This window comes from Sturnus vulgaris, chromosome Z, assembly GCF_052056855.1.
Source record: "Sturnus vulgaris isolate bStuVul1 chromosome Z, bStuVul1.hap1, whole genome shotgun sequence".
Taxonomy (NCBI): Eukaryota; Metazoa; Chordata; class Aves; order Passeriformes; family Sturnidae; genus Sturnus; species Sturnus vulgaris.
The window spans coordinates 793942-811758 of record NC_142283.1 but is presented as its reverse complement, the minus strand read 5'-3'; the positions used below and the strand labels follow the sequence as shown (position 1 = coordinate 811758).

The window sequence follows — 17817 nt, the reverse complement described above, 5'->3', positions numbered from 1 at the left end:
TAAAACGTACCAAGAAATAAAGTGAATAAAATAAACCTGAAAACAAAGAAGGAATTTAAAAAAAAATTTCAGTATGGAAGAAATTTACAGCAAGGAAAAGGACGAGACCAAAGCTAGGCCTGTAATCAAGCAGATTTGAAAAGTCAGTATGATTTAGAAAAGGGAAACAGGTAAATCTTAGAACTAGTAAAGAACAAGGGGAGGAGAATAGTTTAAACAGAGGACAAAAAGGTCAGCACAAGAAATCTTCCTTGACAAGAGCAGTACTGTACAGGCTCTATCAATCAACACTTCAAATAAGATGTTTGGTTTCTTTCACCACTGAGAGGACAAGGAAATGGGCAGATATATGGAAACGCATTTATAGACCCAGCTGCCTGAAAACAAAGATCTTCCAGATGCAGCATGTCCCCACTCACTTTTTATGGAGAATTTTTTTCTTTTTCTTTCTTTCTTTTTTTTTTTTTTTTTTTTTGGTCAGCCATATTTACTTTTAAAGAAATAGTTTTAATAACAAACAAGAAACTGTCTCCCTACGTTCATATTACTGCTTCTCTTTTTGTTCTGCTGCAGCTTTATAAAAAATAAAATCTATATGCTAAAATGATGATTATATTATTATTTTAATAATAATGAAATTGCTACACTAAGCCCCTGAATGTATTTTTTTTAATTATAACTCTGAAGATAGACTTGAGAAGCTTTAATTTCTCTGAATTTCTGTCAGATTTGCTCTTGCACTGTGCTCCTCTCCATTCCACTCCAGTGCAGAGTCCAGGAACAGCTGGGAACACTCTCCCATATGACCAGTACTTTACTGGGTTTTTTTCCATAAAAGCTGCTCGAAAGCCCATGTTTTATTATAAATAGCACAGGCAGATTAAACTTCTATTTATTCTGTGATAAACCCATTGGAGGGTTTTTCTAGAGGCTTATATTAGTTTTGCTCTATTCTTAACAGCAGACAATCCATGAAGTCCAAATTGCTGCCCTGTATTTTCAGCAGGATAAGCAAGACAGGATGTGTTTAACTGCAGCCTCACATATTTTACTGCAGGTTATACCACAACCCCCAAATGTATTTTCTATCTACACTTACATTTCATGGGCATTTTTAAACTATGGCATATTACACTGTAGATGGCATCTAAGATTCAATATCAAAGAAAGTTTAATATTGAAACATTTTAAGCAGTTTCATTTGCCCATAAAGAGAAAATCTCTGAGGTTTTTCTCAGCAAAAGGTAACACAGGCAAAGTTTTGTGTGTTAATTTTCTATGCCATTCATAGTTAACCTATGGCAGAAACAATTGGAACAGACATTATAAACTGTTCAATTAGCCACTTAATTGCAGCAATGAAAGTCACAATGAAAATTATATATTAAAGCAGCAAAGTCTTTATCAAGGTAACATTAAGGAAAAGAAATTCAGTAAGCTGGTAGGAAGAGGGAGAAGCCTACAGAGACAGTTTTCAGTGAGCTACAAAAAAAAAAAAAAAAAAAAAGAGAGGAGGAAAAAATTAAAGCCCTCAGACATCACTTCAGCAAACCTGCACGTTCCTCAGAATTTCATCAGTTTTTAAGCAGATTTTATCTTGCTGAAGAGAATGAGCAACATGTTCACAGATCCACGTTCTCCATACTCGATGCTGATGTGCTGAACCAGTAAATGGAGATCTCCATTTGTGTCACAGAACTGAGGTGAGCACAGCTGTGCCCTCCTGTCAGGGAGTTGTGCAGAGCCACAGGCTCCCCCTGATCCCCCTTCTCTCCAGGCTGGTCCTTTCCCAGCTCCCTCCACACCTCGACAAATCTGGATGTGCACACTGACAATAACAGATAATTTAATCAGGATCCTGGATGGATCTGCCCACATCCAGACCTGATGGTGAAACAACCTGAAACATGGTAAATATCTGTTCCTCTCCTGAAGGAAGCAATCTTTCCACATCAGAAATACCAGCAGTATTTCTAATTATTAATCATCTAAGTGGGCAGCTGCCTCAGTGAGTGCTACTTTCAAGTAATGTTTTTCACCATTATCTGCTGAAATTAATATGTACTGGTTCCACAAATAGTATCTTCACATAATGGTGATGCAGAACTTTTACCACAGGCTGTCAAACACAAAGTTAACCTGACAGCATTGCTATTTCACTGAATTACTTCTTTCAGTATTATTTAATCACTCTGTTCATGTATTAGTCTTCAGATTGTGTTATGCAAAAAATCCAGTCTCACCTTCACATGTTTTCTTTTGTACACTTCAGTAAAAACCTGGTACTTTTACAGCTTCCTCTATTACCAAAGATTAAAAAAATAGGTGCTGCATAGACATGGATCTCCACATTAAACACTTTATTAAAAAGCTAATACTTTTACAGCTTTTATATAGCTTCCACGATCATCAAAGATTTAAAAAGTATGTGCTGAATAGAGAGATAAATTACAGTATTTAAAATCCACCTCACCCCAGCGGAACGTTTGTATCACGGTAAATTCTGCACCATATACTTTAAAGAAATTAAACATGCACATTTTCTCTTCTATTTCAGTTAGGATGTCAAAAACTCTCACTCCAGCTGCAGCATTTCTGCATCCAATAGGTGTCCCTGCCCATGGCAGGGGGCTGGAACAAGATGTCATTGGGGTTCCTTCCAAACCAAACCATTCTAAGATTAGTCTGAGATTAATATAACAGCACATGATTCCTGACCATAGTAATTAACTAGTCCAAAGTTTTGATGGCATAATAATAATATCCACTTTTAAGGGTTTATCTACACAAAGGCAAATCTGTTCTCTAGAACTGGTGCAAGCTGTTCAGAGTCATGAAGTTCCTGCTGTCTTTCTCAGCCAAAAACTTCATTTCAGAGGCTGATTTGATGTGCCAGTTTCAGTGAACTACCCTGGAGTCTCACACTGAAGGTGTGCTAGCACCCAGCAGTGGCAGAAAATCTCACTCCAGGCTTTGGGGAGATCCCAGGAAGCCCCACAGAGTCCCGGGGATGTGGAAGGAGAACATTCAGGGCCTGCCAGGCACATGAGAAGTAATCAAAACTGATGGATGCTCCCCAGACTTGTAGGGCTTGAATCCAACAACACCAGTGCTGCTTTCTGACCTGCATAAAGAACAAGTGCAAACCCCAGGCTTGGGGCACAGCACCTTCCATCCACAGATGGAAACTGAAAACGCCTCTCCAGCATATGCAGCACAAAAGAAAAGGCTTCTCAGTGCACAAGAAACCCCCCAAAAGGGATTATATTATTTTTTACCTTGACAAAAGTTTGGATAAGTGTTTATAGATTCCCACTGTTACTGATCATACATTCTCAAGCAAGTAAATGGGTTTCACATATCTTCACAGAAACATGACAGAAAATGAGTATTTTAGTGTTGGTAAGAAGTCTAAACAGTGATTCTGCCCTCCTCCATTTTTTTGTTTGCTTATGATGCTGGGCTGTCATACATCAGCCAGCCAAAGAATGGCAGAGCTGGAAAAGGAAATCATATGAACTGTGAAGAAAAGTAGGATGAAGGTGATGAGATCCCATTCACTGTGTAAAATACAGTGTATTTGCTCAAGAACACAGTCCTTCCTTTATTTTTTTCCTCAGTTATTATCAAATGATCTTAGACTTCTTTCCCAGCCTAAACCATTCTGTGGGCTTTTATACGAGCAGTGTGAGGCTTGAGAGCACTAACTGTGACATTTTGGTCACCTCAGTTTATGAGAGAGGAATATTTAATCATTCACTATGCCAGGCTTTGAGTTTGTTCCACAAAGGGTTACAAACTAATTCACCATCAGAACTGACTGTCAAGAACCAGCAGCAATCCAGAGTCCAACACATTTCAGGCACTGAATTTCACTTTCACTGGTCCTTGGAACATATGAAATCATTTTGTTCTAAGAAATATGCCACTGAAAATCCCTGTTGCAACCACCCACGTCAGAAATAATTCCAAGTATGTATTTGATTCTTCTGCCTAAAGCCTCTGCCACACACACAATCTAACTATCAAATCAAGTCAAGGGATTATGGTTTTAGCAAGGTAAATCCCAGGGATTCACATGGACCAGCTGATGAACAATAGTGTAACACAGACAGAGACCTAGTGACTGCATTTGATTTCTGAAAAATATTTAAGGGAAAGGATGGTAAACTATTTTTAAATGACCCTTGATTTAGAAAGGCTTTTTTCTAATCAGAGAAATTTAAAGAACACAGCACTGAGATAAAGCAGTCCTGTCAAGATTATGAAGTAAACTTGGACTAAATCCAGAAGTCTAAAAATACATCAGTCCAGCAAAATAATTTCAGTTTAATGGATGGATGAGAAAGGTAAGTGGCTAAAGAATACCTTCAGGACTAAGACAGTATTTTATCTCCTCATAATAAACTAAGGTTGCTCTGAGAATTATTATAATCTGTGAGATTATATGCTTAAAACACGACTATCACAAAGAATGAAAATATTCCTTTAAGCCCAAAGAATTATTTAGATTTGAAGATTTGTCCTTCAAAAATCCTTAAAAACAAGGTTGCTGCTATAGTTGCAATTTGCACACACTCTTGAGATTTCTGGGGTTTTTAATAGAAATATTCTCTCGGGAGAGCACATCAGTCTCACCCTTGAAAAATAAATCTTTAAAAACTGCTAAACACTGAAAACATACTTGCCATTACGAGTTACACAATTTATTATTAAAAACCAGTAACTGATCTTAAAGTAAAACAACCAAATACTGTGCATTTTTAAGACTCAGCAGCAACACGAGAACATCCTGTCCTCCTCCTCTTTCAGCACCAGCACAGAAAGACAACAAGGGGTTAATGTCGTACCCAAAACTCCTTGGATACGTCTTCAAAATCCCATTTATTTGCACACAGGAAGTGTCTGTGCGTGCATCCATGGGTAAACTCATTTTTAGGTGAGTTTTCCCCAATGTTTCTGGTGAAGCCTCAGACAAAACCACCCAAACCTTGTGCCTTTGTTCATAGATGTATCTGTAGGAAGGAGCAGATCCTGAATCTCAAAGGCTGTTGCTGCCAATTGTGTTCTCAGGTTTCTGAACACCATGACAAATGTGCAATGTGACAGCAGATTTTTTTTTTCCTACGACTTACATAAAAAACTACAGGGAACAACTGACATAGAAGAAGAGCCTTTCTGAACAGCCCTTAGCAATTATATTGGCAAATCTTTAGTACACCTTAGAATTCTTTTTTTCACTGCAATGATATTTGAATTATCTGCTATGAACAGGGACAAGAATGCAACATTGCAGCTGATATTTCTTTGAATTTATACATTTGTCTGTGCTCCTGCTACATCTCTTATCTTTCTGGGAGGAGATAAACAATTTTTACCTATTGATGTTTTTCTGCATTTCAAATGATCCCTAGCTGTTGGTTTCCTTAATGACACTTCATCTACACTGGTAACTTGCTCTATCATCAATATGAGGAGGAGTACAGCAGATATTTATTGCATAATGTTCACAATCTTTTCAAGAAATATTCAAAGGAAGCTTTCAGATGCTTAAAGTGCTCAGTGCGCCCTACCACAAAGAAGAAGTTAAAATACGGGCTGTGATAATGTACAGATAAAAAGAGAAATTCACATTAAATGGTTTTTGGAATTTTTACCTTTAGTTCCTTAAAGTTGAAGGAAGTAGTCTGTGAGATTATTCACATTTTTATAATGTCAATAGGAAAAAAGGTTAAATGGAAAGGAGGCGATAATTGCAAGGAGCCAAATGTATCATTTTTCAGACCATCTGTGAACAGAGAGTTGACTGTCATGAAAAACAAAAGCTGGCAGGATGCACACCAGTCACCAAAAAATGTCTGAACAAAACGTCCATCTCACAAGCAGCATCCAGACCTGGGTCATAATGGAAGATTAAACGAATATTAATTATGCATGCAACACTTGGGCACAGGGGGAATGAAATGAAATGAAAAAAAAAAGGCAAAAAAATCCTCCCCAAACTTCTCTCCCCACAGCACTGCAGCTGCTCAGAACTCACTGCAATAGGTCAGGAAACAAACAAATGTTTCAAAGCTCTGTAACTCAGGAAATGTCCACTGAAAATACTTATTTCCTGAGTAGCCAGCTCCCCCAACAAAAAGATATCAATTCAAAATAAAGGAATACATAAGTAAAGGCAGGAGATCCTATATTTCTGCTAAACTAGAGGGAAAAAAAAAAATCATCATTTTCTCCTATTTATTGATTCCCAGAGCAGGGATCACTTGAAGCAAAACTTTCAAAATTTTCAAGCCATTGTCCAGAAAGCTGCAAATGACATTCAACTGTTTAGCCAACTATCTCAAGTACCAAAGCAACAATTTCTGCTAAAATTGGTGAACCAGCAGCCTGGAACAGGGATGCCTGCCAGGACATGGCCACCAGCCCCTGATGTCTCCAAGCCCTCAGAGAGCCCATGTCCAGCACAGCCCTGGCCACTCTGCTTTGGTAACAAGCCCTGGGCAGCTCATGACAACCCAGCAGCCTCAGGAAGGGACACTGCTTGGGGCTAAACTCATTTATTTTTTGGTCACACAACCATTTTCAGAGGAGAGCAGCGTCAGCTGTGGAGTAACTCAGTGAACATTTCCCACACAGAGGTTTTTAACGGAGGTGGGAACTTGAAGGGAGTTCGATGTGCAAGGCTCAGTGCCTCTCAAACCTCTGTGAATCTGCAGAAGTGGCTCTGGGAAACTCGTTAAACTGTGTCCCCAGGAGGGAACAAGTGCTCACTTCCCCAGTTCCTGCCCAGAGCCATCAGTTTCACAAAAATGACAAGGAAAAAAACTTGATTGTCCTGTGCAAGGCACATGGGGAGGTCAGCAGACCCTACAGCTCCATTTTCTGGGAATGAAATATGCTAAGTCCCTGACAGAAGGGGGCACTGGGAGAGTCAGAACACAAGCAGGATTGATAAGCAGGACAGAATTTGATGGCATCCTGTCTCCAGTGGTGCCCTAGACTCTACCCTGGTGTTCCATGTGAGACCCCACCACCTGAGGAAAAACAGATAAAATTACAGTCTTCTACCAACTGCTTGGATGAAGCCTCATCTTAATCTTTAGCTGGGATATCACCATCAAAATTGTTTTCTTTCATGTCTGGAGTCAGAAGGAGGAAGTTCCACAGAGCCTTCCCAGTAGAGGAATGAGATGCTATAGCCCAGAGAATTACTGGAGTACAGAATTACTATTATAAATAGCAATGTGTATGGCACCACGCTGGAAACCAACTACAAAATGGCACACATTTTCTGTTTTTGCTTCAGACATGGATGCTTTTATCCAAACTCAGGAAGAGATACACACCTTTCCAAAGGTCAGTGTGCAGCCACTGATGCAATTCAAAGCACTTAGCACAGCACAGGCCTGGATTACCCAGCCAGCCATGTAATGTAGAACCCAGCTCGAAATCACATTAGATACTGTTTGCTTGCCTTTCATGTGACAAGGAAACCTCCCTCTGCCTTGTCCTCTCACAATGGAAAAAAGAAAGCAAATATTTCCCTTACAATCCTCACTCAATTCTGATGTCTGCCAAACACCAGACTAACTCAGCAGTGTCCACCGGGATCCCCATCGCAGGAAACACGAGGGTGTGATGCCACTTTGCTGTTGCTGTGCTCAGAATGAGGGAAATCCTCGCCGAGCAGGACAGCTGATACCCTTGGGAGCAGAGCCACGCACGCATCCCTGTGCGCCAGACAGCCACACCGCGGAAATTCTGCGTCTGCTTGGAGCACCGTGCCTGTGTGCAGACAGTTCCCCACCTGGGGGCCCAGCAGGATCCCCCCGGGGGTGTCTGTGCAGCCCCTGCCAGGGGCAGCGAGCTGGGGGCTGAGCACACCTGGCAGCAGCAGGAGCAGCCGCCGCGTCCCCTCCCAGCGCCGGCGCGGCCTGAGCGCCCTGCCATCACTTGGCACGGGCTCCCCCGTTCCATTGCTCCAATTAGTGCCTCTGCCAGAACAAACAAAACAAAAATATTGTCGCACTGGGAGCTGGCAAGTTGTTCAAAGTGACTGCGGAACAAGCTCCGCTGGTCACAGCCCAAAGCAGCTCCCCCCAGCACTTCCACGAAACTTTCTCATGGTAATTATGATGTTTTAAAATAAACGGCCTCAACCAAGCCGTGCCTGATCTATCAGAATGGAAAGACCCACACAAGACCTACTGTGGATCTCTATGAAACGTGAATTACTGCTTCCAGCTAATTTCCATCTCCCTGATATTGTGAGAGCAACCAAGCAGGGCTAAAGTGTGTCAGGCTGGGAGCTCACAGGACCCATCTGGCTCTACCTCAGTGCTTAGATAGCTTCCCAGAGGTTTGGCATTCTGCAAACCACAGCTGTAATTTACAAAGGTCCATTCCTAGTCGCTCTTGCTGGTAACAGTTGGGTTGTGTTACAGCTGACAAACTCCTACAGCACCTCTGAGGAGAGGAGAACTTTCCATGCTCATTCCAGGGGCTGCCCAAGCTGACACTTTCACGAAAGTATTTCCATGCTGCTTATCTTCAACCACTTTCAGCTGCTCTAAAATTGAGGTTTGGCAGCTCTACATCCCAGAAAATACTGAAAGGGCCTACAGTGCTTCACCCCAGGCAGTGATCAAGAATACAGTAATAGCCAGCTCAAAATAAATCAGGCATTTACAATTCAAAAGGATTACACACTTCCCTTCCTACATCTCTTCCTTCACTAATCCACAGGTTATACACATAGCTAATGCACTGAAAACCAGTGGAATGTAGCCTATAACTACCTTTTTTTAAGAATTTTTAGACTGAGAAAGGAACTCGATCCCTCCATAGACAGTGACACGAAGGCAGGTCCATCAATCCAGAACCCACAGGCTGTAATAAAGCCTTGTCCAAAGGGCAGAGCAGGCAGTGGGAGCACACGGCAGCAGCACCAAGAGGCTCCTCTGAGTGCCCAGGAGTACTGAATTGCTCTGAAGGATGATACCACTTGCATTTAGCACCTGCAGCAAGTGAACAGAGCAGGTTTTGCACTGACTTCAGTGAGAATCTGCTGCAGCTGGAAAGGTCTGGCTGCTACTGCAGGCAGGCTGTGAGAGCTATGCAAAATCAGAGGATGCCAAGAAATGGTCTAGTCAACAGTCAGATCAGCTTTTCTAGCCTAAAACTGAGAGTAATTTAGATTAAGATTTCTTCTTTGTGAAAAGAGAAGGAGGTAAGTAACTCAAGCCAAAGGTAATTTAGCACCAGAGATGTGGGCAGTCAGTTAATTGAAAGGGGTTGTATATATGCAATTCATTTTTGTGTAGCAGCTTCAAGCTGTCATTTTAATCACTCCTCTAAATCACTAAAATTGGAGAGATTAAACCTGCCTGTCCTTCTCTCTAGCCCAGGGCAGATTTTCCTGTGTAGATCACTATTTGTCAGAGATACTCCCCCAAAGACTCTTTTTTCCCCCTGCATCTTTCTCACCCTCTGCCTCTCACATGTGCTTTAAAAAACAAATGCTTGTACTGAGGAAGCCAGGCCCTCCTGCCAACCACAGCTCCCATCCCACTCCCATCCTGTCCCATAATGTCACCTTGTTCTGGTGAGAAATGGGACCGAGGAGGAGGACGAGGAGGAGGATGAAGGCAGCTCTGAGGCACGCTGGAAATTCCATGTACCAGCTAAAATCGTGTGACAGAGCTGTTGAATCAAAGCTGCTGTGTGCATTAGGGAGCAGCTCGTTTGTTTGGGTGGAAATATTTGCTTCTTGTCTAATGTGAATTGTCTTTGTAGGGAGATCTTTACCGTCCAGATTGAGCTGAGGAAGACATAAGCTTCTCAAAGTTATTTTAACCTGTCTGCTAAAGAAAAAACACCCTAGATTAATTTAGATTTTGAATTCAAGTTTTCTCCTTCAAGCTCGTGTTCAGTAGAACCATTTCAAAATAAAATCACGGATTTTGGAATCAATGACTTTTCATCCAGTTGTGTCAGACATTCTCAGGAGAGAAGAAATCTGTATATTTCCTATGCTTATGCAAGTACTTCTTACTTCATTAGCTGTTAATAAAAATGGTATTGTTTTGCTATCTTGGCTTCATCCATACAACTGTTCAGAGATTTTAGGTAGAACTTGAATCTCCTCAAGTCACAGAAAGCACCTTCACACCTTGTGAGTGTTAACAAGTATGAGGGCCTGCAGAAAGAGCAGTTTTGGTAAAAGAACACCAAAAGGTGCTTTTTCTTTAAAAATCAGTGCATGGTATCTTACTAATGCTGGCATTGTGCACGGATTCTGTGCAGAACAGATGTAAATAAAAAGTTAAGGAGTGAAATTAAAAAAAAAAAGCAACAGCATGTTTCAAAGAATTGTACAAAAATAAACCAGGGAAATTCACAAGTTCTAGAAGCCACAGGTGGGAGAAATGATTCTCCATGTAAATGGTTTTTATCTAGTGCCAGGGCTTGTGTGGGTGCTGTGTAGATTACACTGGTGCTGCCTAACTGCTGTAACATCTGTAGGATTTCTGCAGCAAGACTAGAGATGATTGGTGAGTATTTTGGCAGGAGGTTCCTCTCCCACGTTTCCAGTCTCACTGCTTGTTTTGACACTGGCTGTGTGACAGACTTGGAGAGGGGAGGAATTCACTGCTGAGGAGATGGGGCTCCCTGCAGCTGCAGCTCTACTCCAGGACTATTCATGGCAAAGTTAAACAAAGGATTAGCAGGATACCTGGTAGGATGAGACCACTCACATTCAAATTTTTGTAGGGACTTTTCCTTATCATAAGGCAGACGTGGGAGCAGATCTAAAGAACTTCCATGTGGATTTTGTCACTAATTAAAGCAGAAATCAAGGACTAGTTTTATAGAGGTGTATAAACACAGGGGGAAGAAATTGCTGAAGTCCATTCCTATGTTAGAATCTGTTAGTATTGCTGTACTATTCTTATAAATTGGGAAAGGAAGAAGGTGTGCAACAGCCAATTATTGGTGAGCAAGCACAAGCCATGAGCCATCCCTCAGAAAAGAAATAACATGTAAAAGACAGAACCTACTCTATTTATCCCTACTGTGAATATTATCATGCATACAGGCCCCAAGCTGTGCACCTGGGGTGCCTTATTTAACTTCCTGTACTTTCACTTCATGTTTTTTATCTTTAATGTGCTGTTAAAATAAACTACTAAGATGCCAGTTTTCTCAAAGAGAACAGAAAAAATACATTTAAGATAGGTCGAGATTAATATTTAACCAAGCAGATGAATTAAACAATAGGAAAAGTAGCACGGCTTGGTTGGCATCATCAAAGCAGTTAACTGTAAAATAAATGGAAATCATAGCAATGAAATCAGTAAGTTAAAAAACACCTGCAGAAAGGCATGAGAACCTGAATCATGCTGATTTAGAGAAAGGTTTCAGTCACAGCTCAGGACCACCACAGGCAGTGCTGCCCCAGGTGCTTATCTAAAGACAGGTAGAGCCAAGGTACATCACCTGAGAGCTGTCCAGGGCTCTGCACACTTACCAGTTTATAAAGTTTATGGTGAAATGCTGCGGCCAGAACTCTGCACAGAAGGTATTTGCACGTCCTTCATGGTTCTGAGAGGGTGTGTGAGCACAGGCCCGTGCTGAGAGTCTGTGACCCAGCTCAGTGCAGTGCATCCCAGTCAGAACTGGGAGATGGGAACGGGAGAAGAGCTAAGGCCTCCTACCCCAGGAAAACGAAATGGAACAACCAGCAAAGATCCCCAGCTGAAAACAAATAACTAACTAAATAACAAATAACTAAATAAACGAATACCTAAAATTTTAAAAACAACACCAAAGCATAAAATGGCCAGAAGGCTTCAGGGAACAGTGAGGACAGAAGACACACAGGTGACCTCCTGATATTCCCCCACAACCTCCAGCTAATTTCAGAGCAGGTCTGTTCTACTTTGCCAGTCTGATAACCTCCAGTGACCCCTGCTTGCAGGTAACTTTCCACTCTGGAACCCAGGTGAGTCTGTTCCCTTTGGAGTGCCCCTCAGCAGAACCTCACTGAGCTTCCACGGATTGCACAGAGAGTCACAAAATTCCTGCTCATTCTGAAACCTGGCCCCATGGAAACCATCTGATGTGTCCTACATGCAGCAGAAAAGGCAGACTATCACAGAATTATAGAATTGATAGGGCTGGAAGGGACCGCTCAGAGCATTTTTACCCACACCACTGTGTTCACCACTGTGTTCCCCTCTGCTGCTCCTCTTCCCTGGCATCCAGCTTCCTGCAGAGTGTCCTCACCAACTCTCCAGCCCTCTCCTCTCTAAACTCCACGTGCACAGAAGTCATTCTATACCTCACCTCATCCTTGACTGCAAACCCCCAACCTTTTCCAGCTCTCACTCCCTCACCTCAACCAGGATTGTGCACACCCTTCAACATTTGTGCAAATTCTGCAGTTGTACCGTGGCACCACAATAATCTTCCCCGTTCCTTTCTGTACAATTCCTGATGTTTTGTTTCCAGGAGATGACCTGTTCTCATCCTCAGTCCTGAGCCAGTCCTTGCAGGTGCAGAGCTCAGACTGTTTTGCCTCGTGTGCATCACTTGGTATTAATCAACACTGGGTTTCATCTGCCAGTCTACTCATGCTCCACGTAGGAGTATTGTAAATGACACACATGGCTGTGTCTGCAGCAGGGAAGCCAAGGAATGACTGAACAGAAAACAAAAATCCCCATCAGTGTCATTCACTGCCCAGAACTGATTCACTGACTGGTCACGTCCATCCTACAAAGCAAATGACACCAGAAACCACTGGGAAAAAAGAAAGGCATGACTTAAAAATCTCACAGTCATGACAGCACAGACATGGGAAATAAAAAAAGATTTGGTTTAGCCAAATTTGAACTTCCTGACTCTGCAAGTTTAGTACTACCTCTACCATGAATAACTGCAGCAAGTTATGAAACAGGTGATTCCATGGTGTGAGGTCTGCTTTGTAGCCTCGGGTTTTCCACCACGACGGGTGGACACTGCATTACTCTAATTTACTCTACGCCTGGGACTCCAAACCACACATTTTCCTGTCAAATCTGCTGCACAGCCTTCTGGCTTTTACATCACTTGGGAGAATGACCTTTAATGAAGAGCTCGCTTAGACAGCAACACGAAAAAGAACTTATAAATGTTAGGAATGTTGTTTTTCCCTTTCAACATTCCCAAGCTTTGATGCTCCTTCTAATGACTGCATAATTGGAGACTGTATTTTCTCTCACACCTTAGCATTTTGAATATTGAAAAGCAGTGATTTTAACAATACAAAAGCATTATTTTTTAATTGATTTAGCTCCTAGTGGGAAAACCCAGTATTTTTCATCCTTACTTTGCTTTCTAAACCATCTGTAAATGCACTGGGTTAATCCATAAAGCAAACTGTCTCAGTGATTTCATGCAGAACCCGATTCTAAAGGCAGAGAATATTCATAATTCCAATAAGAATTGCTAAATAGAAGTTTGAGCAGGAATTTCTCCATGGAAAAGGGTGGTCAGGGATTGGAAGTGCCCATCCCTGGAGGTGCCCAAGGAACTCCTGGAGGTGGCACTGAGTGCTCTGGGCTGGGGACAAGGTGGGGATCAATCACAGGCAGGACCTGATGATCTGGGAGGGATTTTCCAGCCTAAATGATTCTCTGATAAAGTTTCCACCTCTGAACATCACTGTCTTGTAATCTAAAGATCCTGGGAAGTACACAAGACTAAGAGGAGCAGTGATCCATGCTCATGCAGAAATTATTCTCTCCTGATGTCTTCTCACCCACCAGTCCACGACCAGAGCTCTGGACACAAAATCCACTGAGATCCATGAGGACAATCTACTGTCCTACAGATTTTCACAGGTGATTTTGAGACTGGGGTCTTCAAAGCAGTTTCTTGACATTCTAGTGGGAAGGAGGCAAGTATGAATTTACAGCTGGACTGTGCTTTGTCACACATAATCAAAATAAACTATGGATTTGAGCATGTCAAGCCAAAGGGAAATTGATTTTGTAGACTTTAAAAAAACTGTTGTTTATTTGCAACATGACCTATGAGAGGACCCTGTTAGTGGAAGATATCAATATGTCAATGGGTACACAGCAAGATAAGCAGCACATTCAAAACTTAAATCAAGTATTTTATGTTGCACTAAGTGCCTTCAGTCAGTGTGGCTTTCCAAGGAATATACAGTATACACTGGCACTAAGTAAAACTGCATACTACCTTTGGGCATAGAAAATCTCATTTTAAAAAAATAAAATCTTTGACTGCGAGTGAATTAAAAAAAAAAAATCCAAACCAGAAAGACATTATCTGGATGCTCAGCAGATCATATACATGACAAATATTAACCTTCCAATAATAGCCTACATTAGAAATATTAGGAAATCAACCAATAGGGTTGGAAAAGGGCCTTAAAAATAACCAGTTCCTTAAAAAAAAATCACTTTCCACTAGACCAGTTTGCTCCAAGGCCCACCTGACCCGAGCATTTGCTCATGAGAACACAGAGGAGTGTTCTTGAGGAATGCTCACCCCTGGGGACCCTGTGTGCCACCTGTGTGTGCCCAGCACTCCCCTCACCTGGCGGGCTCCCGTGCCCAGCTGCAGCTGTGGCAATGGCAAAAGCAGAGGCAGGAGACACCGAGCAGTGGCTGTTGTCAGCAGTCTGCACTGTAAAGGGGAAAGACAGGGAAAAATTAATTTCTGCGAGCTTTTCATCAGCTAACAGCATGATTTAGAATCTTCAGTAACAAATCTTCGTGTCTGTAGCTTTGTGGGCATTGTGTTTATTAGCACTGTCAGATGATTTTCTGTGAAAGACTACAGAAGTATCACAATCATATTTATGGATTGTATTTCCACATTGGCATAATTCATGTTGCTGTAGAAAAAACATCTAAGACATGCCAAGGTGAGGAATAAGATATTAACCAAATAGAAGGGGGAGAGAAAAAAAAAAAAAAGAGAGAGAGACACAGAAAAACAATGGCACAGAAAATTAACTTAAACAAAAAATTATGTCAGAGAATTAAGCATCACTGGATTCATATGTTTTCCCAGGTCACTGCCCAGGGTGAGCAGAGTTTTGCAGATTTTATCAAACTTTCTCTACAGGTAGTGCTGTGAACATTGTCTGTAACTAGGACTCAGATAATTTGACACTGCCCACAGTTTCCAGCTCCCAAGTCTTGCCTTCTTGTCACAAATGTGCCCAATCACAGAAAATTACAATTGGTTTAAATCTAAAGCGTCCTGGTAACTTATTACCCAGGTGAGAAGACTCTGTCTGCCTTTGTTTTAGTCCCAGGTATGAAACACGTGCCCAGAAACCTGGCCTGCAGGAGCTGGCAGCATTTTAAGTCTTCATGGACACAGCTCACAGCCCTGCTAATGATTTCAAAGAGCCATGTGAGAGCTATTTGAGGAGCTCCAGCTCTCAATTTTCCTCTTCAATTGAGCAGCTTTTTCAAATTTTGGAATGAATAATGTGAGACCATCTGTAAATGTTCAGTGTTACACAAAGAAACAGACACAGTCACTCCCCATTGACAACAATGGGTGTTGTGTGTTTCGTGATTGCAGATGGTGCCCAAAATATGTCCCCTCATCAGCTGAAAAAAAATATGCCAGAGTCTTGAGAGTTCTGTGAGAACAGGACTGATTCAATATTAGTCTTGAACTTGGGCACATCCTGCTTGAGCTATTTCAGAGCACTGAATCATGCTGAAGCCTCAGCGTGCTTCCACGCCTCATTACTGCTGCTCAAATTTAACAGGCGCGCTTCACATTTTAACGGCTTCTTTTTCCTTCTGAACACCTGAGAAACAAAAAATACCAGCAACCCAGGTGCTTCAGACATGATGGCTGTCCTGCACAGGTCAGAGGTGATGAAGCTCTGTTTGGGGTGCCTGGCAGAGGCAGGAGGGGTCAGCTCTCACCTCCCGGCTGGCGGTAGCGGAGGTGGCGCGGGGTCGAAGGGGACCTGCACGGGGACAGCTCTGCAGTGTCCACCACCGAGGTGCTCTCAGGGATGGTCCTGTCCACTGACACAGACTCCAGAACTGCTGCTTTAAAAGAGAATGAATGTCAGTACTGATGGCCATGCATCGTTTTGTTCCTACAGTTGTTTCTAACAGTGCCGCTGCTGTAACTTGCCGTGAGATTTTGGCATTAACTCAGCAATAATTACCCCCTGGATGGAGTTAAAGGAGTGGGAAATCTACCAAAGACACAAAAGCTCATAAATAAAGAACCTGGTAAAAACCAGCAAGTAGTCAGTTTTAAAGTATGTTGGAGAAAACTGCACTTTCAATCAGGAGAATACGCAGCGACATGCACAAATAATAAGGGTACTTGAACTCATAGGTGTTCTGTGACCTAGGGAAAATAATCCCTGTAGAATAACAAAGTCTAATCAAAATCTGTCCAATAAAATTGCCAAACAGCGTTGGAGAGCAGACTAGTCCATGGTGGAGTTATTTTATCAGAATAATTTTAAAATGGAATGGGATAAACACTACTTCCAAAATGAGGGAAAACAAGCTGATAAAATACATCCTGCATTTGATGTGAATGACAGCTCTGCCTGCAGCACAGGCATTGTTTATATAAAGTTGAATATAAACAAAATCTTTGGAAAACAAAAACTCTGAAAGCAAACAACTTTGAACATAGGCAAAGAAGGTGAAAATCCCAGCCTGTAAATGGACAAGAGTCATAGAGAACAGCAATCACCATAATAATGTCCTGGGAAACAGAATTTGTGCAGTTGTATTGGACTTAAGAGTAAGCTAGAGCTGGTTTTTTGGAATTCTGGCAGTATCAGTGCAACAGGACTACCCATTTCCATCCCCCTTATGGTATTTCTTTTAAAACTTCCTCATCTTCCTCGACATGCTGCACGCAGCTGGGCAACAAAAGGAGTGCACACTGCAGGACAGAGCTCTCTACGTGCAAATTCCTCCAGACAGAGTGCAAGCTGTTCAGCAGGAGATCCCCAAAGGGGTGGGAGACTGCACTGACAGCAATTCAGCATTTTTATGGGCTTCTGGCCATTTCCAAATGTTCCTCATGCTGTCCAGGTAACACTTCCAGCTTTGACAGACCACAATGAGAAACATGAATAACTCTCCAACAGTGGCCACTGCCTATACTTGGGCAGAACAGCCTGCTTTTACCAGGTCACTTTACAATGTCTAGAAAAAATGCTATAGGTAAGGCAGCAGTTACCTGTCTGCCATTAATTTTAATGTCTATGAAAATGCATATTTATATTTTGGGATATGCTGTGCTATCATCACACTGTTTTGAATGTGGCTAAAGAAGAATTAGCTCAAGTTTGCACAGAAAAATCTCTATTATATATATATCTATATAAATAGTCTGTTATGCAATTAATGTAAAAACATCCAGCATACTGGATATATAATATCCATGGTTATGCACAACAGCTACCCAGTATTTTTTGAAAGAGTAAAGCATGAGCAAAGATCACAGAAACATGGAATACGCTCAACTGGAAGGGAGCCACAGGATCATCAGTCCCAGCCCTGTCACTGCACAGACACCCCAAAATCCCACCCTGGGCAGCCCTGGCAGTGCTGCCCAAACGCTCCTGGAGCTCTGTGCCCATTCCCTGGGGAGCCTGGGCAGTGCCCAGCACCCTCTGGGGGACGAATCTTTTCCTAAAATCCAGCCTAAACCCTGCCCTGACACAACCTCAGGCCATTCCCTGAGTCCTGCCCCATCCCTGGGAGCAGAGATGGGAGCTGTCCCTTGGGATGA

General features: G+C 42.1%; 1 protein-coding gene across 7 annotated transcripts in view; it reads right to left on the bottom strand.

Moving 5' to 3' along the window:
• The window catches only part of RASGRF2 (Ras protein specific guanine nucleotide releasing factor 2), a 119241-nt gene that overhangs the window by 28802 nt on the left and 72622 nt on the right, over window positions 1–17817 (bottom strand). For 4 of the 7 annotated variants that reach the window (XM_088155995.1, XM_088155998.1, XM_088155992.1 and 1 more), the window contains exons 16-17: window positions 15972–16100; window positions 14614–14703 (exon numbers count right to left, since the gene is read on the bottom strand). In XM_088155995.1, the coding sequence (XP_088012121.1) occupies window positions 14614–14703; window positions 15972–16100 (219 nt within the window). The remainder of the gene's footprint in view (window positions 1–14613; window positions 14704–15971; window positions 16101–17817) is intronic. The other 3 variants (XM_088155996.1, XM_088155999.1, XM_088155994.1) reach the window with 1 other exon arrangement.